This window comes from Pelobates fuscus, chromosome 10, assembly GCF_036172605.1.
Source record: "Pelobates fuscus isolate aPelFus1 chromosome 10, aPelFus1.pri, whole genome shotgun sequence".
Classification (NCBI taxonomy): Eukaryota; Metazoa; Chordata; class Amphibia; order Anura; family Pelobatidae; genus Pelobates; species Pelobates fuscus.
Genome location: NC_086326.1, coordinates 43977483 through 44001930, shown reverse-complemented (window position 1 = coordinate 44001930; position 24448 = coordinate 43977483). Strand labels below are relative to the sequence as shown.

Genomic DNA, 24448 nt, shown 5'->3' with positions numbered 1-24448 from the left:
ACAGGAGCCTCCTGTGTGTGAGTAAGGTTCAATTTACAGAGCAGGAGATAAAAACGTTTTGAATAAGTAACACCTGACTGAAAATGAAACTTTGTAGACAGTGTCAGTCACAGCAAAGGTAGGCGTTGCCAGAGCTGCATAAATAGAACTATAAGTGATTTAACTTATAAATAGCAGATAATTGAGCAGGGAGACTCCAGGGGCAAGATATCTACAACAAAAACTGATTCATTAAGATAAAGTTGTTGTCATGACTATAGTGTCTAGAGTCTCATACGGACACTTTAAGTAGGACCCTGGACTACTCCTATGTCTAAGTTAGCCTGTGCTCATTATAGGTGCAGGGTGTGTATATGTATTTCTGTATTGTCAATTGATTTGTGTGCTCTCCTGTCCTGCTGATACTTGCTGCCAACTAGGTGGATTTGGCTATGGAGACTGTAGACCGCCCTCTGTTGGTAGCAACAGCTATCTGCTCTACCTGAATAACAAGGCTGGTTAATTTGCATATTCTGGTAGCGTTTCAGCTTGAATTTAAATCTGTTGCCAGCAAGCTGGTGACAGAAGAAGACATCTTTTCCTGTGCAAGAAACACACCTGTAGGGGAAAGCTTAATCTTCCCTCCCGCGAGGCCTCCCTCCATTTTGAACGATGTCATTTAAAAAAAAAAAAATGCAACCCTCACTTCTCCCTCCCCTGTCCACTCCTCCTTTCCCGTCTCAGAGAACGCACAGGCACTCAGAGCAAGTGAGAAAAGTTCCAATCAAATGCTTCTCAAAGCAAGGGAGACTGTGACGTCGGGAGACACATCAATATGAGCGCCTTTACTTCCTTTCAAAATGGAACAATTTGCTACTTTAAAACGGGTGGTGGGACCCAAACAGAAATAACCAATCGGCATTCTAAATTGAAATATTATATTTTTAAAAAAAGGGTTGGAGTGAACCTTTCAGAATAAATCAATTTCTTTTCATTGTTAAAGTGTTCCTCTGGGAGTTGCTTTGGCCCTCCTTTTTCAGATACAGGCAGGTAGTACTCTACAATTTTGGCCCGAATTTGGGTCTCAAACACGAGTTTGAAGAATGCGGACACAGAGCTTTGTCCAGATGCCTTGTCTTTGTAGTCTTATGTTGAGAAACACGAACAAACAATCTATACTTTAAAACTATTAAGCCAACCTCGCGTGGCATTGTTTTTTCACATTTCCCTTCCTTCCTTCAGATATTATATTTCACTAGGCTGCAGAAAAAAAATATATCAACGCTCAGACATAAATGCATCTCATTTCTAATATGACACTGTTCACAGTGACACTCTGTAATCTAAAACTCAAAGAAAGGATCTGAGATCTCTCATTTAAAAATTAGGGACAAATACGAAGATTTGACCAGGTATAAAGATTGCGGTGATATACTAAAAGTGTGATGTTACTCATCTTCTGATCACTGGCATGGAATGGGGAGGGGAAGGTTATCATTTTTTTATTTTTTTTTCGTTCATCTTTTAAAAGATAGCAAATTGTTTGAGTTTTCAGCAGGAAATTAATGTGTAATCTGTGTATTGTTCCCTGCTTCCCTGCACTCTCATTCCTAGCTCCTCCTGACACGCTGCTCTATTGTGCGAGAGACACTTGATAGGGGAATAATTATAGACGACAGGCACGGTGTTTAAAGAGAAAACCGTTTTGCCACTGTAACGTGTGATCAGGATAATAGTATTTTCATGAAAGGCAGCAATTACATTTATTAACTGGGACAGAGCTGACAGTGAGGAAATTAAGTAAAGGGTGAGATTTTTAAAAAATGACACAAAAGGGGCCCCCTCCCTATGCGTACAGCTCCTACTGAGTGCCTTTCATCCTTCTATTCACCATCTCCCGAGCGCCTGCTGATTCATAACTTGAAAATAAATATCTGTGGCTAACCATTAAAGCCATCTTAACCTTTGGAAAAGAATGATCTGGACAGGGCTTATGCTGCGCACGCGGCCAACCATTTTTCCCTTCTTCGATTTTTTTTTTAAGGGGTGTTATTCAGTAAATAGTGGATTGTGGTGAATTAACAACTTATTGGCAAAATGTATGCAACAGATCGTTCAGTGGGAGTCAGTGTTTAATGAACAAACATGGATAGGTTTCTTTCAAAGGAACACCCAACGCACCATAACCACCTATGCTTCTTACATAAGTAATAGCGCAAGGATCTCTCCCTCTTGCTGCGTTCTACAGGTAAAGGCCGTGGTCATTTTTAAATACTACATCACTTTCCCTGCACGTATGAGAACTCGAATGGCAATTTCATGCATTCGGTGATCATGCAACCCCGCGACCTACTTTTATAAAGGTCCGCTCTGGTACCTTACTGTAAGGGAAGGTGCTGCAGTTTAACACAAGCGTAATGCTGACAAGCTTTATGTGCAAACAAATACTGAATAAAGCTATTGGATAAGCAAACAGAATTGATACAGGAGCTTCTATTCTCTTGTGTAGAAGTTTTTTCTACTCTGCTAATGAATAAAATAATTGTCCGTTATCGAGCTACTTGTTCCATAATTCCTGCGAGTCTAGGGTTTATGGAATGTTAGATACATTCGTTAGGAATATCAGGAGGCCAGAAGTTGCTTGGAGTCTCAGCCACTTGGTCAGAGCCACTCTTAACTTTTGCAGGCCCCTCCTTTATCCACACGCACATCATTAGCCACCCGAATATAACTCAACCCACACATCACCTTCTGGCCACAGACAAACAATCATCCTGACACAACTACATCCATAAACACACTGACACAGAATTGACAAAAGCAGTGCTAAAATCTTACGTCAAATAGTTCAATTTGGAAACATTCTTCAGGTGGCAGAATCTGGAAGGTGGGCAGTGATGCCGTTTGGAGCACGGATAAGGTCAGGTATAAAGTTATGTTGCCCTATGTAGTACAGTTCAGTGGCTTGCTATCAAATCACAATTCGTAATAGTAGGCCCAAATTCTCTGATATTTAAGGGAAAACCATGTGTCCCTGCTCCCGCATCTGAGCTTTGTGTCTTTTTAATAATTCCACTTGAAACCGCAGGATTTTTTCTGAAAAGGCTGGATGCAATCCTTCTTTACAGTCTATTCATATTGAAGGGGAAGAAGGTGTAAAGCCCTTTTTTTCCTATTATATTCAGGTACTGCCAGAATATAATAGGGGATAAAAGGTTGTACGAAGCAATTCATTTAATCTGTCAAAAATATGTAGTTTAACGTGTGAAGAGGAGACTTGGAGAGAGGTCTGCTGTGAACAGAACGACAATTTATAAAAGCTAAAAATCTGCTTTTTTTTTAAAAAGGCCCCCTCCTTTTTTTCCCCGTTTACTTTCAGTATTCCTACAAATGGGTCAGTTGGTACAGGGCTTATCTAAGACATCGACAAGATGCACTATGAACAACGTGGAACACAAAAGGATTGTCTAACTAGTGTGCTTGAAGGCCATTGAAATGACAGTCCATTTCGAAGGAACAGTTATTGAAAAGCTTTACTTACCAATCTATACAATTAATTAATAGCTATCACATTAGATAAATCTAAAGCAACCCTTAAAGACAACACTGCTAGAATGGAAAATCACCGTCCTAGTAATTGGTTAGGAAGAATTAAATAAATGGACAATGTCCATCTTGCGAAATGGATTCTGAACGGTGGTAAAGAAAATGATCACCATCACATAGAAAAGGTATTATTGGGAAAAAATGGGTTACCTAACCTTTAGAAAATAGTCTTTTTTTTTCATTTTCAGGAAGTTTTAACTAATGATGAGATTACAGTAGTGAACTAAAGATAATTAATTAAACAACATAGTTTATTATGCAGGGTAAATAATTAGCACAATAAAAAATTTGATTGCATCTTTAAAACAAAAAGATCGGAAAAAAAGTCAAAACACAAACAAATTGTATAAAAACAACAATAATAAAAAATATATAACTTTTAAATTATGTAGCGACTATGGCATGGATAATGAAAAAAAAAAAAAAAAACAATGATTAAAACAACAACTCAATATGCTTGGGAGTCACTGACCAAGACATCTTCCGCATAAGAGCTGCTACTCTCTACTGCCCAAACATTCCAATCCATACTTCAATACACACACAGATCTGATGTGACACACTGACAGATAAGCAGGCTGACAGTCTATGTCTGATTGGTCTATCTGGTTATTGAGGTGTCAGCAGCTCCCCCCTCGACACTGTGGGACCCAAGAAGGTGGTCAGAGGACCACAATGTCCCATGAGCCAATAGTTTGATACCCTTGTTCTACAATATTCCACTGCTAAGCTAAATACAAGCTGCCAATTTTCAGAACACTAACATGAGATCCACCAGCTATGGATGTAAAAAGGACTAGGGATTGGCAACAAAGTTTTTTCCCAAAGGTACAGATAGCCAGCCCTGGCCTTCCAGATAAGAATGAATTATGGGAATTGTAGTTTAGCCACAAATGGACGACTGAGGTTCTTTGAACCGAGTGTGAAGCATCCTAGCATTAAGGCGCTCGACTGTTCTTTGTATATTTTGAATTCTATTAGACTTCAAAGAATCCAACATGACTTAGTACTAAATGCCTTAGACACAGACTTGTAATCTAAAAGTGCGGCTCGCATCATCTCTGTATTTTTGTTTAACAAAACAAAGATTTTGATTTGAATTCATCTGAGCCGTCTCTAAAGCATCATGGGTTATCAAGACGCTCAACTTAAAAAAAAGGACTGAATTCACACTATCATAGGTACACTCTAACAATACTTACATTTCCCGAAGAAGAAAGACATATTGGGTGTTATTTCGTAAACCAGAAATTGTTGAGAATTGCCACAAAAAAAAATACCACCTTTTGTACGTGTATTTATTTTTTCCATACTAACAGTACAAAATATATTAAATGTATTTAGCATCCACTTATAATAAACTCTGCTTGTGTGTGCACTCGGCAACGTGATAATTAGATTACAAATTAGAATGTTTTTTTTCATATGACCCAAAGGGTTAATACTCAGTTTGGTTTTAATTGAACCAATACTTTGACAAGTTTTGTATAATAGGAGATATATGCAAAATAAAAATATATACAAAATAACTAAGATAACGTTATTTTTTTCACACATTATCAAGTTTAACATACCTAATTTAGAAATAAATTATTTAAATGACGTATGAAAAAGGAATATTATTTGCACCTTTCTACCTTTTTGTAGTTCCAGAAAATTAAGATGACTTATGAAAGTTAATTTTAATAACATATTTACTAATATTTCACGTCCACTGCTTTTTTTTAATTTATTTTTTAAGCTTGCTGATATATCAGCATAAAGTGCATTATTCTATTCAGCTGACTCGGAATATCACTAATCTTTGGAATTACAATAGTTTAATTAAACAAATGTTACAAAAGATACACAATGCTAAAATGCTCTTCTAAATTGTGAACTATGTCTGAAATTCTCGTTTTATCGTGCTGATATACATGCCACATGACACACTACCCAGCTGATGTGGATGTTGCATTGTTGTGCGCAATACTCTCGAGATGTTAATTCCTTATTTACATTTATTTTATTTTTTTTAATCCTGTAACCATTAGTAAATTTAAAGTCGTTAACAAAGTTAGTGCATGTATACATTCATTACCTGGATGATACGAAAAAGGCAGATGAGCCAAATGTGTCAAAAACTCAATATGCCCCTCCCCCCAAAAAAAATTCTGATGGTACCATTAAGTAGCTCTATTATTTTAACCATACATAGGCTTAATGCACCTGACTCTAGTTCATTTTCAGGCTTAAGACCAAGTAAATCTATTTCGGACAGTTTACAGACCAACTTTAGAGGCCAATGTGTGCCCTGTAATATTATTTCACACATTAATTACAAAATATATTATAACTATTTTTTTATATTACGTATTAAAAAATTACTTTTTAATTCAAGTCTGGAGGGTCTATGATGCTCTTACCAAGGATGACTTTTCAGTCTCCAGTAGACAGTGTAAATTTATATCCCTTAATTAAGCGTGCTATTGGAAGGACCAACATGAGCATTAACTGCTTGACTATTTCCCCCCACCCTCCCCCAAGGTTCAAGACATAACATACAAATACAATTGTGACAGAAGTCCCCGTGTCCCTGGCTTGTGGAGGGGCTTGCAGACCAGCCTCCTGCCCACAAACTATGAACCCGGTCACTGGAGCCACTAAAGAAATTAAAAAAGGGTCTATTGTCACAGGATGCATGAGGGGCTCCCGGTGCTTACTATGCCTCCCCCAGCTGGAGATGGGTGAAATCTGGGGATCGCCTGGACCAATTCTGCACATCAAGTGCCTGACTGGGATAGACCCTGAATCATTGTGGAACGATTCACCGGATCGAAACTGTACTACAATTCGGTGAACCGGAGATCGGATGTTGCTTGTTTCCCCAACCACAGCACTCTTTAAAAAGGATGTTGGTAAGATGAGAAGGCATCCAAGGATACCCCAGGACTTGGGGATGCGACCCTCTATGAGACCCCAGGAACACCTTTTAAAAAGACCAGGACAAGTGAGCCAAACGCCTGGAACCTAGATGGATCAGAGAATAGCTGCAAGACGGCGACATGTGACATGCTGCAACTTGGGCATGGATTCTCTGATCCAGGTGCTATTTGGACAGTGGAGGCTTGGGGTGATGAACATATTTTGTGTGAGGGTGCTGTCCTGAGAATGAGAGTTCTGGGGAGTCAACTTCATTAACCAGGACTAACACAATTAAGACCCCAGACAGAGTGGCATCCGGGAGGGGATTATTAGAACCTGTGTGTATTTTGTAGGGAGAAACTCCCTGGAGGAGGAATCCATATTGAACTGCATATATAGAGTGATGTGTGTTCAATAAAGTGGGTTCATTTACCCCCTACATTAAGTCTTGACTAAGTGTGGGGGAAAGTGCTGTGCTCAGATTTTTTTCTAAGTTTCCAGAGAAAGTGCTATAACCATGGTAGTCCTTACAGCAGGAAAAAGACCCCAGAGATCCTAAATGTAGATACAGTGCTGGTAGCGGCGAGGAAGCTGTTCTGGTGGTGATACTCAACCTGGGTACAAGGGCACTGTTACAACAATTTTACTTGTATGTTTTCATTGTGTCACTAATAGAAAATGGGAGGAGAGATCTGATTTTGGAAACTATCCTGCCTTGGTGATACTACATTATGGGTCAGCTAAATCTTTTAATATAAAATACAGGTAAAGGAATTGGTATGAGAAATAATATTGGTGCTACAATCTCTGTGAGCCACTCCAACACACAAAAAAAAACAGTAAACAAATATAAAATGGTGAGAATACACAATAAATGGTTACCACAGTCAGATAAATAAATATTGGATATAGTTCTGAGCCACTTAAAGCTGGCCGAGACCAATAGCTTACTTAAAGTAATAAGGTGGATGGTTCTGGGGACCGTCTTAATCTGCTCCATTAGTTTTGCTGTCTGGAATACGTTCTTATAAAATCCAGGATGCAGGATATATGCAGAAGAAATCCTTTACTTGGACAAAATTAATAAAAGTAGCCCTCCCAATAAAAAAAAAAAAAAAAACAGTCCACCTCCACTTAACGTGTTTCAGCCAAACAGCCTTTCTCAACCACTTTTAATCTTTTAATAGTTACGGTGGAGAGACAATAATATTAGGTTGCAAATGTGCACAAGAATAAAAAAAAAAAGGGTATCAAAAAAGATATTGCAAATATTAGGCAATATCAATGTTTATATCTGAAATTAAGCATATTTCAAAGTGAAATAATGAAAGGGGTGTTGCAAAATAAGCAGATTTAAAAAAAAAAAAAAAAAAAAAACATCCTTAAGACACTGCTTTGAGAAAAAGTTAATAAGGGGAACAATTTCCAAGAGCTTTGTGGGTTTTTTGTTTTTATTATTTTTATGTAATTATTAAAGTGTTTACTTTCTTTGTGTCCATCAAAATGGTGAATTGCTATATAAAGCTATTGTGGAATATAATTCTTAGCAGGCTTTGCCAACAGCTACGTATGATGAGGATACCTTCTGGTATATTTTCCTGATGATAACCAGGCTGCGGTGTGTACTGGCTCTGTATATACTTGTAAAGTTCCTCTAGAAATTCTAAGGGCACCTCAAGAACGGAAGCTATCTGCAAAAGGAGAGAAGCTCCTTCAATCTAAGATTAACCCATCAGTTACAATAATTCTGGTCACCAGGAGTCAGACTGATACACACCAGAACATTAGAGAGAACTTACATCCTATTTGGCCAGGTTTAATGGTTAATGTCTTGATAGTACTGTTCGAACATCGTCAGTAAAACTCCGGGAAATTTACCGATAGCGTATCAGGAAGCTCTGCAAGGTGCACTTGTGGTTGGCCACACTAAACAAGGATAGATGGTCACAGAACCATAAGATGGAGAGATGCATTTTATTTTTTACATTTTTTATTTTTGCTGTGCATGAAAATGATACAAGCAGGCTTGCAAAGGCAGTCCTCAGGCTTTTCCTCCGCTTTACATGCGGGACACGTGTATATCAGGCACATTTATTTTATTTTTTTTAGTATAAACAGGCTTAATTAATCAACGAAAAAGACAGGCTATGAGACTTTCGTAGTTTGTTGCAAACATTCAAGGCTAGGTCTCCGCATGACAGCTTCATCTACGCTTAAGCTTATAGAATGGTATGTAATGGACATGTTGCAAAGTAATAACTTAACGTTAAGGATAAGTTTAGCCTGTAGGTAGGCATGACCTGTACCCTAGCTAGTTTGGTAACGATACAGATGATGCAGGTTTACAATGCTATCTATATAAACAGGTTAGTGCGGTTTGATTATATCGTAATATTCAAGCTAGGTCTGAATATGTTGCTTTAATACGTAGATATAGGTCACATTGATGAAGTTATCACCCTGGTTGCCCAGACAGTCTCAGTGAAGAGGGCCGTCAACCTGGAAGTCTCGGGTTCTCACTTGCCGGGGTAGTCCCATCGCCAACCGACACCTGTTTTGTTCTTTGTGGATAGCAGGGGGTGAGTGTCTGTTAAGGCAGACATCTGTGCATAAGCCATCCCTGCTGTGCTGTGAATTTCTCGCTAGATGGGATGTGAGTAGTTGGACGGTCTCCTTATCGGGATGTTCCACTGGGCAGCAGGCTCAGTCCCTCCAGGCGGGGGAGTGCGGCGCACAGTGTATTTCCGTCTCCCTGGTGCAGCCGTTGGTGATAGTGGCAGCAGGGGTAAGTGATAGTTTACCTGCCTCTCTGTACCGCAAAGTTGGAAGGTGGGAGCCGCTGTGTCCCCCAGGAGATTGCCTGTCTTTCCCTGGTCCTCCACGCACATGGCGCCCGCCATCTTGGGTGCAGCAGTTGGGCCCCCCGGTCTCGATTGCAGCGTCTCGCTCGGGGCCACAGGGTGAGGGCCGGGATCACCCCCACCGGCCCACAGGGGGGGGGGGGGGACAGGGACAGGTCCGCTTGGGTGTGCGCCCTTGGCTGGGTACTGTGTAGCAGGATAGTGGGTCAGCGGCCGTCTGCCCCACTCACCACTGGAGAAGGCCTTAGTTGAGGTAACAAAAATGTCTCCTCCAGGGGACTGCAGCTCGATGAGCCAGCCTCTCCCTGGATCCAGTGGTCCTTCTGTTCAGGGCACCATTGCTGTCGGTCTGTTTTTAGATAAGACATGGTTTAGTCGTTTTATTTAGAGATGTATTTCAGGAGCTTCTCTTGCTTGCAACCGTCCAGTTCGGCGGTCTGGCCCCGCCTCGGAGAGATGCATTTTAAACCATCAAACTTAAGTAACTCTCTCAATCCTGCCACATGAAATGCAGCAATCCTTTGTAAATGGAACCCTCGCAAAACAATATTAACCCTATGTAATCCACATCAGTTTGTGATCGCTTTAGGTGCCAGTAGAGATTAGCCCTAAAAGTCTCAATGCCTAGGTGGTGGTGTTTTTTTTTTGTTTGTTTTTTTTTTTTTATGTACTTGGTGATTAACCTGTTAAATAAACATGACCAGATTTTTTTTTTGTTCAAGCTGGGTCACTTATTTATATTTGGACACAGGTTTTCTTGTTTATTATGAATATTTTATTTTCATTATACCACAACCTTTTTCAAATGCTTATAAAAAAGCAAACGTCTAATCAAAAACGTAACACAATTTTGGACATATGGTGTACAATATGATGTGCAACAAAAGCTACATAGGTCTCACAGCTAACTGCGATCAATGTTATCTCTAACTCAAACCATATTAATGTTATCATACGCGCTAGCACCTTTTATCTGTCAGTAAGTTGTACGTTTTATCCCAGTACAGAAGAATACAGTGGGGTTACAATGTTGATGGCTGGCAGGGAGGAGTTCAGACATTAAGAGACAACCGAGAGAGAAACAAGGGAAACTGATGCATAAAAAGGTAAGGATGAAAAGGACATTGATAAAAGGTGAAACATATATATATATGCAAAGAAAGACAGATCTAAAACACAAAATGGCTAATATGTCTCTCTGGAGCTAATGAGTTTGACAAGCTTGATCAAAGTAGAGAAAAAAAATAATAATAAATCTAAATCTTGTATAAAACCGGTAAGGTGCTATCTAAAAGAAAACCGGGAAATGAAACTAAAAACATATAGATATTGCACTTACACATATGTAACATAGTAACTATGTTTGACCTGAGTTAAATCAACATTCTTTGTCTGAGTTTAACAATTGAGAGACTTGCGTATTATTACATCAGATACAAAGAGTTTCTTACACATTATTAGGAATTGTGTAAATTTGAATTTGCGGTTCCGGACTACAGAGAAAAATGTTATTATTAATAACATTTACATTAAAGGATAGTTTAAAATGAAAGGTTTGAAAAACAAAATCATCATTGTTTCAATGATGAACAGAGACAGGAAAAATATAGCTAATTATGATAATAGTACAAAGAAGGTAGAAAAGCATGGTTTAGTGGCATTGTATGACTGTAGACATGTTTTTGATCCTGTACTCATAATTAAAAATGTTTTGTCCATACTGCAATGATTCTATGAAGACGTGCAACATCAGCAAGGTGGATGGATTCTTAGTATTCTTGGTCAAGGAATTTAGCGATTGTGCTCAGTTGGATGTTAGATGTCCCTTCATAAATTGTACCTAGAACACAATACATTTGATGAGATTCTTGGCTGAATGTATAAGACACACTTGTCGTGTAATGTACTATAATATTCACCAAAGTAATGTCCACAAAGTCATAAACATGGCGCTTGTCATAATTCACACTCATTGTCAAATCTCATATTATCACACCTGCTCTCATCGTTTATGTAACACTTCATCTTATAACAGCTCGAGTAACAAGCCTCAGAATTAAAGCAGGTTAGGATCCTGTGTGCTAGCCCAAAGCACAGACCAGGATTTATTAAATCACATTATTGGTGACCAAATCTAAAACATAATATTTAGAATTACAGGTATGAGCTAACCAAAATATAGCTTCAATAAGAAATACCCAACAATGCATTAAAGTAGGGGTGGGGAACCTTCGGCCCTCCAGATGTTGTGGACTACATCTCCCTTGATGCTTTGCCAACATAATGGCTGTAAGAGCGTTATGGGAGATGTAGTCCAAAGCATCTGGAGGGCCGAAGGTTCCCCACCCCTGCATTAAAGTTACATACTACTCGCCTACCTAGAAAGCAACCTTCTATCAGTAGCACAAGTGATGACTGGGTGTGACTTACTGCAAGCGCTACTGGCTTTACCATTGTCCCACTTCATTCATACCTATCCTTCTTCCCTTCACAAAATCTTTTTTTTGGACAGGGTAGAATGTCTGTGGGCTTTGCGCATAGGGTTAGATGGATGCAAACATTGCACCTATTGATCTTAAAAAAAACCACTAGAGAACGGTCCTTTCTGTTCCTTTCCTTTGTGGAAGCACTCACCAATTTTTGCATCTCTATAGTATTTTTCAATTGGATAATCTTTAGTGAATCCGACTCCTCCCATCCACTCCATACATTTACTGGTAGTCAGACAAGCAACCTGAAAGACAAAGTTTAATAAACAAATTATTACACACAGGTAAAGTACAGTCTCTCCCCTTGGTTCTCCAATATGTGATTCGATTGTAAAAAGGTGTTGTCTAGTATTAAAATCCTTTGCTGACATTTGTAACACTTCTGCTGTAAATAAGCTGCCCAGCATGCCCATCAATGCCCACTGACCCACCGTTATATACTTACCTCAGATGAGAAGTACTTGGCCATGCATGCCTCTTTTTTAAAGGGTTTCCCTGCTTCTCGCAGCCTGGCTGCATTGTAGGTCAGCAGACGTGTTGCTTCCAGCTGAGTTGCGATCTGTGCAATCTGATGCTGCATACCCTAAACATGAAAACAAAATATTGCTTACAGTCAATATGCACGACAGTACGCTGCACCATCACGTGTCCACAAGTTATAACACGGACATCAAAAAATTTAATCAGATACGTTCTACAAAGTTTTCAATGATACACAGTATTAAAAGTGGGTCAATTGGCAGGTCTGCAGTGAAGGCTCTGGGTTTGAAAAAGACTCTTAATGCTTCTGGCATAGTGTAGTAATCTACACTTACCACCAAAATCTGCATATCACGGTGCACGCATTTACTACCAAAATCTGCATATCACGGTCCACGCATTTACTTCCAAAATCTGCATATCACGGTCCACGCATTTACTACCAAAATCTGCATATCACGGTCCATGCCTTTACTACCAAAACGTGCATATCACGGTCCACGCATTTAAAAGCATATTTGCCACAATTTTGACAGCACTCACAATTGAGATTTGATTGTTCATTTGTGCCCACCCACATCATTTCCAAGGTAAGCAAAGCATGTAAAATGAAAAACTGGAAAGTGGTTTGGGAGTTCTTGTTGGGGTGACCAAAATCTTATTTCACTTCTGCAGTAAATGTATCTGTAATTGCATATGTTTGTAGGTTCTATACGTCTTTTTTGTAGGTTTCTTGTTCGTGTTATAAACTTATTAGTGGGGTGGCCATTTAAGAATTATACCATCTATATACCATCTATAGTTGGAAAGGGTTACCTTCCTTTCCAGATCCTTGTAAAAAAAAAAAAAAAAAATTATATATATATATATATATATAAAAAATGTTCAAAATCTGGCACTCTACCTTTAAATAGATTCCAATACAGAAAGCCTCGGTGCTGCAGAGCGTGGGTATATATGCAGGAAATAGATAGAGCACTCCAGAGGTCTTGTTCAAAATTATTTATTCGGTGAAGAAGAATCAATCAACGTTTCGACCCTAAGGTCTTTATCAAGATCATCTATACATATACACACACACATACACAGGACTGATTTTTTTTGTTTGTTTTTTTCCCCCCTCCATAGATTCAGTAAAATGTTTAGCGCTCAGGAGGTAATGTATTTTGTTGAATGGAGATCTTACAGACACATTTCATAAGATGAGATTTGAGTTTTTTGAGCACTGCTTCTTTGTAAGGTCTGAACTATGTTTCACAACATTTTAATAGCAAAATGAAAGATTTGTCACATGCATATGTTTACAGATTCCTTTAAAGGTTTACTCTAAGCACTATAAAAACTTTGCATGATTGCATCAACGGTCAATGCCGAGAGTGGCTTATAATAATCATTAGTAAAAACTATATATCTTACTTCATTGATGTGTTAATAATTTTGTTTAACATATGTCTGGATGCAAATAAAGTGGAGCCAGGAGTGCCCTATCAACATCCTGATGTAACCAGTAACTTACTCGGTACCTGTGCTGTAGAAGTTTTGAGCACTGTCAACAAATTAGTTCCTGCACAAAATTAAATCTGGTTCCTATATCTGGAGAAGACCACAACCAGCGCAGGCTGTAGTTGTTGTGGTGCTCGCAGTGATCTTTTACATGAACAATATATTGAACTGACAAGACAGAACCCAAGGCAGTCTTACAAAGCACAGCCAATAAGGATTATGCATGTTTCATTATGTTGAAACAAACCTGAAAATCGAATATTCTCTTTCCAAACTGTATTCTCTGCTTGGTATACGGGATAGTCTGATCAAAACACCCCTGAGCCAAGCCCAGCATCTGCGATTGAATAAGGAAAGAGCAAGAGATCATAAGACGTTAGATATATGCCATTACCGAGACACAGCAGCCATTACGAATATTAAAACATGATTTCTCACAAATCTGTAATAGGAGTTGAGAAATCTAATAGCTGTACAATTTATATTCCTTGGCCTACCTGTGCAGCAATTCCTATCCGCCCTTCGTTCAGCATTTCGATTGCGTACTTATAACCTTGCCCAAACGCACCCAAGATACTGGACTCTGGCACCTGCAGACAAAAAGGAAAACAAACAAACAACGAAGCTAATGTACAACTCTAAATTTGATCTGGCCACTCAACAAAGAAATTAGAGCTTTATCTTTGAATATATATCTTGGTATAGGCTGCTTTTGTTATGCATGTTCTCTGACAAAACCATCCAGCCGGACTTCTAGATAATCATAAGTGACAGCAGATTTCGATTTATAGGATTAATGTTCTCAAACAAGATCTATTCTCCTAAACAATGCAGCCAGCACTGGGAGGGGTTTACACACGCCACAGTTGTAGCAAGCCTAAGGCACACCTGTGCAATAATTATGCTGTCTAATCAGCATCTTGATATGACACACCTGTGAGGCGGATGGATTATCTCGGCAAATGAGAAGTGCTCACTAAGACATATTTAGACAGATTAGTGAACAATATATGAGAGAAATAGGCCTTTTGTGGACATAGAAAAAGTCTTAGATCGTTGAGTTCAGCTCATGACAAATGGGGGCAAAAACAAAATTGTTGCATTTATAATTTTGTTCAGTGTATATATGATAGAGGGAGACTGTAATGGTTATAATTATATTTAAAGGGACACTAAGGACACAGAGTAACCTCTACCTGTCTCTTGCTCTATCCTGAAGGACAGCACTCTACTCTCTCCTCCAGCTCTGCTTCACTCCCACCTTATTTGATTGCCATTTCCTGTCCTAATGTGTTTTATACCCCACCTTCTATAGACTGTCACCTCGTTTGAGCAGGGTCCTCTTCAACCTATCGTTCCAGTAAGTTTTCTTGTAATTGTCCTATTTATAGTTACATCCCCCCTCTCATAATATTGTAAAGTGCTACGGAATCTGTTGGTGCTATATAAATGGCAAAAATAATAATAATGACCAGAACTACTACAGCTTAATGTAGTGAGTCTGGTGCAAAGAGAGTGTCATTGCAGACCTCAGCAATGTCAACATTGCCTCTTTTGAGAAAATACAGTGTTTATATGCTAGCTGGGGACACTGCCAATGGCTGTCACTCAAACAGTCCCTAAATACCTTCCCGGTGCGATTTGGCAAACTTTGCTGGACTGACATTTAGCGCCTTCACTCTGTGCATAAAATCACCAAACACTTCTCATACAGATGCCCTGAGCCAAGGAATCTCTATAAAGAGATGCCAATTGGCTAAGCACAGCAATTGCGACACATGCGCAGTAGCTTTTTCATATGGGGAATTATTGGATTGGCGGAGATCATCTGCAATGATGACCTCAGCCAATGGAGGAGCAGCAGCCACAGCAGCAAGACCAGCAAGGGAAGAAAGATAAAACTAATTATCTCAGTGGGACTCAAACATCTAAACAGTAAGCAAAACACAAACGTTCTGAATCCATGTTTGTATACCTAACGTTAGAGTATTTCTTTAACCATAGTGCACCATGGAGCACTCACCCTAACGCATTCAGGACAGAGGTTGGGGTAAGGTACCTCTGCAGGTATTGGAATGCCCATTGTACTCTCTTTACTCTATGTTTGCCCTTAACCGCCCTTTACAAACAATTACTGTGATAAAAAAAAAAAAAAAAAGCACAAAAACTGTCAAATTATTTTCGACAATAAAATAAAATTTAAGAAACACAGAACATATGAGAAACAAAATGAATAATGGACAATTTGTTATTAAATGTGTATATATGTAAAAGGGTAAATTCTGGTATGCTAACAAGTTTGAGAAACCAGAGATTTTCTTAACCCAGTGGGTTCATTATTTCTTCCATAATGTAAGCTGTCCAGTTTCATTTTCTTTTTCAAAACCGTTACCAAAGTTATGTCTTCGGTTTATTTATTTACGAATATGTCTCTCCTCACTCCTACCTTGACATTATCAAATGTCAGCGAGCAGGTAGAAGATGCCCTAAGTCCAAGTTTATCCTCTTTCTTCCCAATGTGAAATCCTTCAGTATCTTTGGGGACAATGAAACACGTAATCCCTTTGTAGCCCTGTGATACAGAAAAGAAAGAAAAGCAGACAATATCTCTATAGCTTAGAAATTGTCAAGACACTAAAGTCACCATTTCTCAAGTAATCCTTTGCTATATTATGCGCACACATACACACAATCGAATGAATATAAAGTTAGCTTTCCTGCATTCCATTGTAAAAAAAATAAATACAAACGGAGAAACAAGTGGCCTATCCACCATGCCAAAAATTAATCCATATAGTTTTACTTGTGTGCATTTATACAGCTGGAATGATTACCTGCTTGTAGAAGATCACAACTCTGACAGGAATGCATTCCATCGATTTAATGCCAACAAATGGGCTATAAATGACAATTCCCCCCTCCCCCCCCACCTTCCAAACATTAGAGAGACACTCTGCACACTGTAACCGCATCATTGAAGTCTGGAGTGACCTTGCACCATGCTTCTGTTCAGGGATATACCATCTGAGTATTTAGACTCTCCCCCTCCCTGACCCCCGGCTCCTAGCGCTACATTGCCTGCCATGTGAGGGACCTGCCAAGAGGACAAGATGGACAAGTTGTGCAATGGCTTTCCTCAAGCATGCATTGTACCTCAGACATGTGATTTTAGTGTATACTAGCTAGCAGTCAGTATAGCAAATTCATTGCTCTGTAAAATTACCTAGATATTTGCTTTGTATTAATATTCTAATTTGAGAAAAAAGCCATCATAAAAAGCTGAAGAAAACCTACTGTACAATCCCATTGAGAAGGAAGAAATGTGCGAACTTACAGCAGATTGATTGGCATTTGCCATCACAAGGAAGACACCAGCCTGTTCAGAGTTACTAATCCACATCTTGGAGCCATTGATAACAAAGTAATCTTTCTGCTTGGTGGCAGTCGTTCTCAGAGAGAAGGCATCACTACCAGACTCTGCTTCCGAAAGGCAGAAGCTTCCAACCTGCATGAACACAAATAGAGATTCACATAGATACAAATTGGAATGGCAAGGGAATTGTAAGGGAAATGAGTCACTGGACCTGATCTCTATGAACATGAAATAAAGGTGCAGGTATTATGAAGGGTTCTAATACATTTTCAATACTTTCAAATACATTAGGAGTGATCTTTCTAAACCCTACATTTTACAGTAACCATAAAAACAGCCTTTCTAGGTATAAAAATCATCTTCTCTGTAGGTCACAAAGTAAACCCTAATGCTGCAGTTTTAATATGAACTGACCTCTAGCAAATATAAAATATATTTCGGTTTAAATTTTGTATTCCTTTTTTCAATTCACAACAGTTACGGTCGGCCTGCACTGATGTCTGATTCATTATCAGCCATCAATGGAAATTCTGCTGAGGGACACAAGGAATATGGCCATGATTTAATATTTTTTTTTTTAGATATACTTTTCAAAACAATTTGATATTTTTTGATACATGTTTTAAACATTTTTTTTCTCATCATACTAAAAAAAATTTTTTTTTTCAAAGTTAATCAAAAAATATTAAATCATTTGAAAAGCTTATTAAAAAGTAAAAAAAGAAAAAAGAAAATTAGACTAAATCAAGGCCTGTATTTGCTAATTTCTCCACTAATAGCTTATCAAGTCTTTACCATATCTTTGCAGAGTCGGGGAAGGTAGGTATCCTTTTGCTCCTCTGTCCCTAATCGCATAAACAGGGCATTGATGAGTGTATTCTGAATATCACAAGTAACAGACACAGAAGGGTCTACTTTTGCCAGTTCCTCAATCACCAGCATGCTGGAAATGAAAGATGCACCCGTGCCTCCATACTTCGGATCTACCTCTATTCCCATCAGCTGAAAGAAGGGTACAGATCTACATTAAAGACAAAGAAAAGCCAAAACAAAACTGGAAAAACAAATGCCTGCACAAACATAAATCAATTTTCTCCAGTAGATGGCAGCATTTACCAGAACAATATAAATTTATGAATATAAAAAAAAAAAAAATTATATATACGGTAAACTGCTGACAGTGATTTAACTTACGAACAGAAGTTTTAAATAAAAATGTGGAGCGCTATATATAAAGTGACATAGCCATTAATTACTTTGAATATACAGGATATAAAACACACTTGGCTTTGATTCTCCAATAATTTCCAATCTGATTCATATCCTTTTAAATACAATGTAAAGTGCAATAGTGTGAAATCTTAAAACATACATTAGTACAGCGTTTCCCAACCCAGTCCTCAAGGCACACCTACCAGTCCAGGATTTAAGGATTACCCAGTTTTGTCTAAGGTGTTTTTAGAAAAAAAAAAAAAAGAAGAAAAAACACCTTAGACAAAACTGGGTAATCCTTAAATCCTGGACTGGTAGGTGTGCCTTGAGGACTGGGTTGGGAAACACTGCATTAGTATATCAAATTGCAAATTGAACACACACATATTCCAGAGCTAAAAGACCTAGCTCTGGTATGTAACGCTGTTTGGTCCATTATGGGCAACCACTCTCCTCTTCAATGTTGCAGTAGTGGTGACAGGGTTACATACCAGAACTAGGTCATATAGCTCTGGAATATGTGAGTGTTCAATTAGCAATTTGATGTACTCATAACATATCAAATGCCAACTCATGCTTTGGCATGACAGTGCATTATAGCATAGGCGTAAAAATAATAATTTAAATAATGAATACTTTTAGTTTCTGAATTTATATACACACTGATCTCAAAATGTGACAATTATGGATATTGCTACGTAGACAACAAATTATTATACACTGGATACATCTTTATATAGTAATCAGGTGAGCAATAATACAGACCCCAAGTTCAAACAGTCCCTGGATGACAGAGCCCTCCATTTTTGAGTTGGTATCCATACTTTTTACCAGTGGGGCGACTCTTTCTTGTGAAAATTTCCGCACTGTTGAAGTAAAATAAACACGATCTTCCAGTGTTCCTCATTAAACTATTATTTTTTCCCCCTCCCAAGGTTTTAAGGCAAGTAATTTCACAGCTGGAGGTATAAGTGCATCTTTAACAGGGTGAAGTAGGTCAAGTATAATGGCCTCAATCATCGGTCATGTGGAGGATCTCAAATTGAAAATATTGTGTTCTTACCCATGTCTCTAATCATGATCTCTTCATCTGTGAATGTATCCAGAGGGGTGTGAACTACACCATCTCTGGACTGCTCTTTTATGACATCTGGTTTGGAAGATTTTAATCGGTAAGGTAGTGTCTGGGATGTGACCAAACAACGTGGGACTCCTCTGCTCAACGTCTGGGGGAGAAAAACAAACCAAACGCAATTATACAAAAACCATCAACACGAATATCAGCACGACAATATTAAATTAACCAAAGTGGGGGAAACCAATCCATACTCGCCCTATCTATTAATGATTGAGCAACATACTTTAATATAAGAATCCTTCCCCCACTCATTGCATAACCCAGTATTTTACTTTGTCTTGCAATGAATTTGCAATACCCATCATCGTGGTATGGTAAATGATGAATCCTGGCTAACTGGTGAAGATGTGCAAATCACTTTTCTTGTCCTAATTATTACAGAACTAATGTATTAAAACGGACACTATAGTCACCAGAACAACTACAGCTTATTGCATTTGTCCTAGTGAGTATAATCATTCCCTCCAAGCTTTTTGCAGTAAACACTGCATTTTTCTGAAAAGACAGTGTTTACATTACAGGCTAGGGATAACTCCACTGGCCACTCCTCAGATGGTTGCTAGAGGTGCTTCCTGGGTCAGTGCTGCACACTGTGCAGCACCACCATTCAGTGTCTCCACCCTCTGCATTGAGACACTGAACTTTCCTCATAGAGATACATTGATTCAATGAATTTATTCAAAGCATCCCTATGAGGAGATGTTGATTGGCCAGAGTTGTGTTTGACTTGGGCTGGCTCTGCCCCTGATCTGCCTCCTTGACAGTCTCAGCCAATCCTATGGGGAAGCATTGTGATTGGCTCAGAGGACCACCACTTCTGATTAGGTCAGCCAAGCAGGCAGATCAGGAGCAGAGGCAGCAGCTGCAGACTTAAATTTGAGGAGGGATTTACTATATTTAGGGAGGCAAAGAAGTTTGGGGGGGGGGGGGGGGGACTAAATTGTGGTTTTAACACTATAGGATCAGGAATACCCTAACCCTATAGTGTTCCTTTAAAGTGAAGATTTTGAAGAATTCAAAGCGAAATTCAAGCTTAGTGGAAGTATAACAGACTTGAAGAATTTTCCAGTGTGGCTATTTTGAACTTAAATTTGAAAATCACTAAGAATCCAGGACAATTCTTGTATTAGGCAATAATCCAGATAGTAAGATCTTTGGTAAGGTTCAAACACTAGTTCGGTTACCTTGCTGCAGTTTCTCACAACACTATAATCTCTGATCCACACCTAGTACTTTACTAATAATACCCTGTTGAAAACAAGTTGGTTGACAGCCTTCTCATATAAAGCCCAGCAGCCATGGAACAATCTTCCCGAAAAAGATCAAAAACTGGTCACCTGTCTGAATCTGTAGTTAAACCATACCCGACATAAAACTAGTAAAATCTAACAAATATGTTTATGGTTTAAATGCGTAGCCTTTTAACTTTACGGCTTTGTTCATGGCGCTGGCTTAACGCCAGATCCGGGAGAGTGGGGCTGGGAAAGTAAACCTTCCTCGCAGTTTGATGCATGACACACACACACACACACACACTTTAAACACTATGGTAAAGGGAGAGACGTGCATGATTTTGTGGATTTTTTTAATTGTGATATATTTACAAAAAAAAATCCTTACAAAACCTTCAGTTGTCTTGTCTGCAGCCTTTGCATGCCCTCCCCTTCTAACTCCACCCAGACATTCTATGGTTGTCCAATCACAGGCTTCCATATGCAGCTCAATGAGAAAAAATATAGGACACACTCTTCGCACATAAAGCTTCCTGGTTTGAACCTTTGGTCCGTTATCGGACGCTGAACGTCCTCACACTCTGCATGAGGACCTCCAGCGTCAGATTTTTCCCCATAGGAAAGCATTGATTAATGCTTACCTATGGGGAAATACGAATGCGACTGTGGCTATTGCCGTGCATGCATCTTACGTCACCCCCGCCGGCTGACGTCGGAGGGGGAGGAGCGTGGGCAGAGCCTGTCCCAGCGCAAGGGACATCGGCACTGGATTCAGGTAAGTGACTGAAGAGGTTTTAACCACTTCAGCGCCGCGAGAGGGAGGTGCTGTAGAGGCCTATATTGCCAGGAAAATGGCTTGGTTTTCCTGGCACTATAGAATCCCTTTAAACTGGGAAGGGTTTTAAGTCCATTTCCAAACAATTTAAAGTACATCATTCTACAGTGAAAAGGAGTATTCAAAAGTGGAAAACATTCAAGACAGTTGCCAATCTTTCCAGGAGTTGACGTCCCAGCAAATTAACCCAAAGGTCAGACTGTGCCATACTCTGAGAAATTGAAAAACAAACAAAACAAAAAAAAAAAAATCAAGAGTTACATCTCAGACTCTACAGGCCTCAGTGTTACAGGGACTCTCCAGTGCCAGGAAAACATCAGTTTTCCTGGCACTGCAGGTTCCTGCAGTGCACCTCTCCCTCTCACCCCCAACCCCCATTAAAACCCCTTCAGTGACTTACCTGAATCCAGCGCCGAAGGACGCACTCGCGCATTAGGCCTCCCCATAGGAAAGAATTATTCAATGCTTTCCAATGGGGATTCTGGCGATGCTGGTGGTCTTTATGCATTGCGTGAGGATGTCCAGCGTCGTTTAAAACACTTTTCGGGTTTTAACCCCTTAAGGACCAATCTTCTGGAATAAAAGGGAATCATGACATGTCACACATGTCGTGTGTCCTTAAGGGGTTAAGAACCCGGAAGTCCCTCTAGTGGCTGTCTGATAGACAGCCACTGGAGGAGGACTTAACCCTGAAGGTAATTATTGCAGTTTATAAAAACTGCCATAATTACACTTGCAGGGTTAAAGGTGATGGGAGTTGGCACCCAGAACACTCCAATGGGCAGAAGTGGTCTGGGTGCCTGGAGTGTCCCTTTAACATTCATTCCAGTACAAGTATAGTTTGTTTGGAAGGGTTGCCAGGAGAAAGCCACTTCTCTCTAAACAGATTATGACAGCATGGCTTAAATTTCCAAATTTGCATCTGAACAAACCACAAAACTTCTGGAACAACGTCTTTTGGACAGACAAGGCCAAAGTGGAGATGTTCGGCCATAACGCACAGCGCCACGTTTGGCAAAAAACACAGCATATCAACACAAACACCTCATACCATCTGTCAAGCACGGTGGCAGAGGGGTGATGATTTGGTCTTGATCTCTCCGCTCTGCCGGTGAACTTCTCCTGTCTGCTTCTCGTACCCTCACTGCTAACGCGCACTTGCAGGACTTTTCACAGGCAGCTCCTTTCCTTTGGGACAGACTGCCTATCCCCATGTCTTCTATTGTTTAAGAAGTCCATCAAAACCGATCTGTTTAGAAATGCTTATAACCTCCCACACTAACTTCTATGTCACATATCTGTCTCTTCCTCTCTCCTAAATAGCCACACTCCACTCTCACCTCCAGTTCTGCTATGTTCCCTCCTTGCTTGGTTGCGGTCAGCCTTGCTGCCCATTGTGTTTTATTACCCCAACTGCTCTAGACTGTAAGCTCATTTGGGCAGGGTCCCCATCTACCAATTGTTTCTGTATCATTTTGTATTTGTCTAATTTATTGTTGAATTTAGACCTGTCATAATATTGTAAAGCGCTGCAGAATAAGCTGGCACTATATAATCACAATGCATCTTTCCTGGTAAAATATTTTATAAATAAATACATTAATTGGGGCTTGTTTTACAGCCACAGAACTAGGGAGCTTTGCAGTCATTGAGTCGCTCATGAACTCCTCTGTATTCTAGAGTCACATGTGAGACCATCTGGCCGACAGCTAAAACTTGGCCGAAATTGGGTCCTGCTAAAGTACAATGATCACGAGCACACCAGCAGAATGGCTGAAAAATAAAAGAAATCAAGGTGTTGCAATAGTCCAATTAAAGTCCAAACCTCAACCCGATTGCAATTCTGTTGCAGAACCTAGAGAGCTGTGCATAAACAAATGCCAGCAAACCTCAAAAAAGTGAAGCAACATTGTAAAGAAGAATGGGCCAAAATTCCTCCACAAGCATGCGAGACTGATAAAGTCATACAGAAAAAAAAAGTTATTGCTGCTAAAGGTGTTTTTTTCTACTTTCTTTAGCAGTGATTGTAGCACATTTAGAAAACTATTCAACACAAGCAATTTTACCCAAATTATAATTCGGATTATAAGCAACAAATCCCTAAAAAGTGTGGGAAGTCAGAGGGAATTTCCAGTTTTAATCAGATACAACCAAACTGAAAACACAGCTCAGCCTATCCACTAAACTTTGAAGAATAAAAAAAAAAAAAAAAAAAAAAAAATGGATATGCCAAAATGTATCTAATTTGGAAGAAGAAAATAAATCTGATTCAGCGATAATCATGTCACAGCCTGGTGATTTAGATCCTGTATGCTAAAACATATTAATAAATATTAACCTACAAAAACAATAATATTATATATGACATTAGCATATGACAGATGTTTACAAGGTCCATGTGATTAAGGTAAAGTCAGTACAATGAGACACATGCTGCTGTCACACAGAAGGTCTATCCCCTTATTGTTCCACTCCATGTTACCCAGCTAATTGCCTCCATTCAGGTTTACCCTATACCACTGAACGTCCTCCAGGCTCACCTGAACACTGCGAAGCAAAACCCCAGCCATGTCTAATGCAGGACAGACCTCGCGAGAGCAAGGACAAATAAAGCATTTTCAATTTGCGGCTCAAGCCTCGATCCAGACACGACGCCATGTTGGTACACCCGGTTGGAATGGACCGGAAGTGCAGCAGCTCTAGCCTTATTGTGATTGATAATTAGTTTGAAGTAGAATGGCAAATTGCAAACTCAATGTTTTACTTTTATTCCCTTTCTTCCAGAAATACACGTTTGAGATATATATATATATATATATATATATATATATATATA

At 39.3% G+C, this 24448-nt stretch overlaps 1 protein-coding gene across 1 annotated transcript; it reads right to left on the bottom strand.

Moving 5' to 3' along the window:
• Nucleotides 1–10129: 10129 nt before the first annotated feature.
• ACADSB (acyl-CoA dehydrogenase short/branched chain) lies at nucleotides 10130–24202 on the bottom strand. Its single transcript, XM_063434934.1, has 11 exons — nucleotides 24153–24202; nucleotides 19471–19633; nucleotides 19173–19273; nucleotides 17991–18197; nucleotides 17157–17327; nucleotides 16269–16394; nucleotides 14320–14412; nucleotides 14070–14159; nucleotides 12285–12422; nucleotides 11985–12084; nucleotides 10130–11190 (listed from the first exon to the last, which is right to left on the bottom strand). Exons 1-11 carry the CDS (start codon nucleotides 24180–24182, stop codon nucleotides 11120–11122), a joined length of 1290 nt encoding a protein of 429 aa, XP_063291004.1. The 5' UTR covers nucleotides 24183–24202; the 3' UTR covers nucleotides 10130–11119.
• Between the last annotated feature and the right edge of the window lie 246 nt (nucleotides 24203–24448).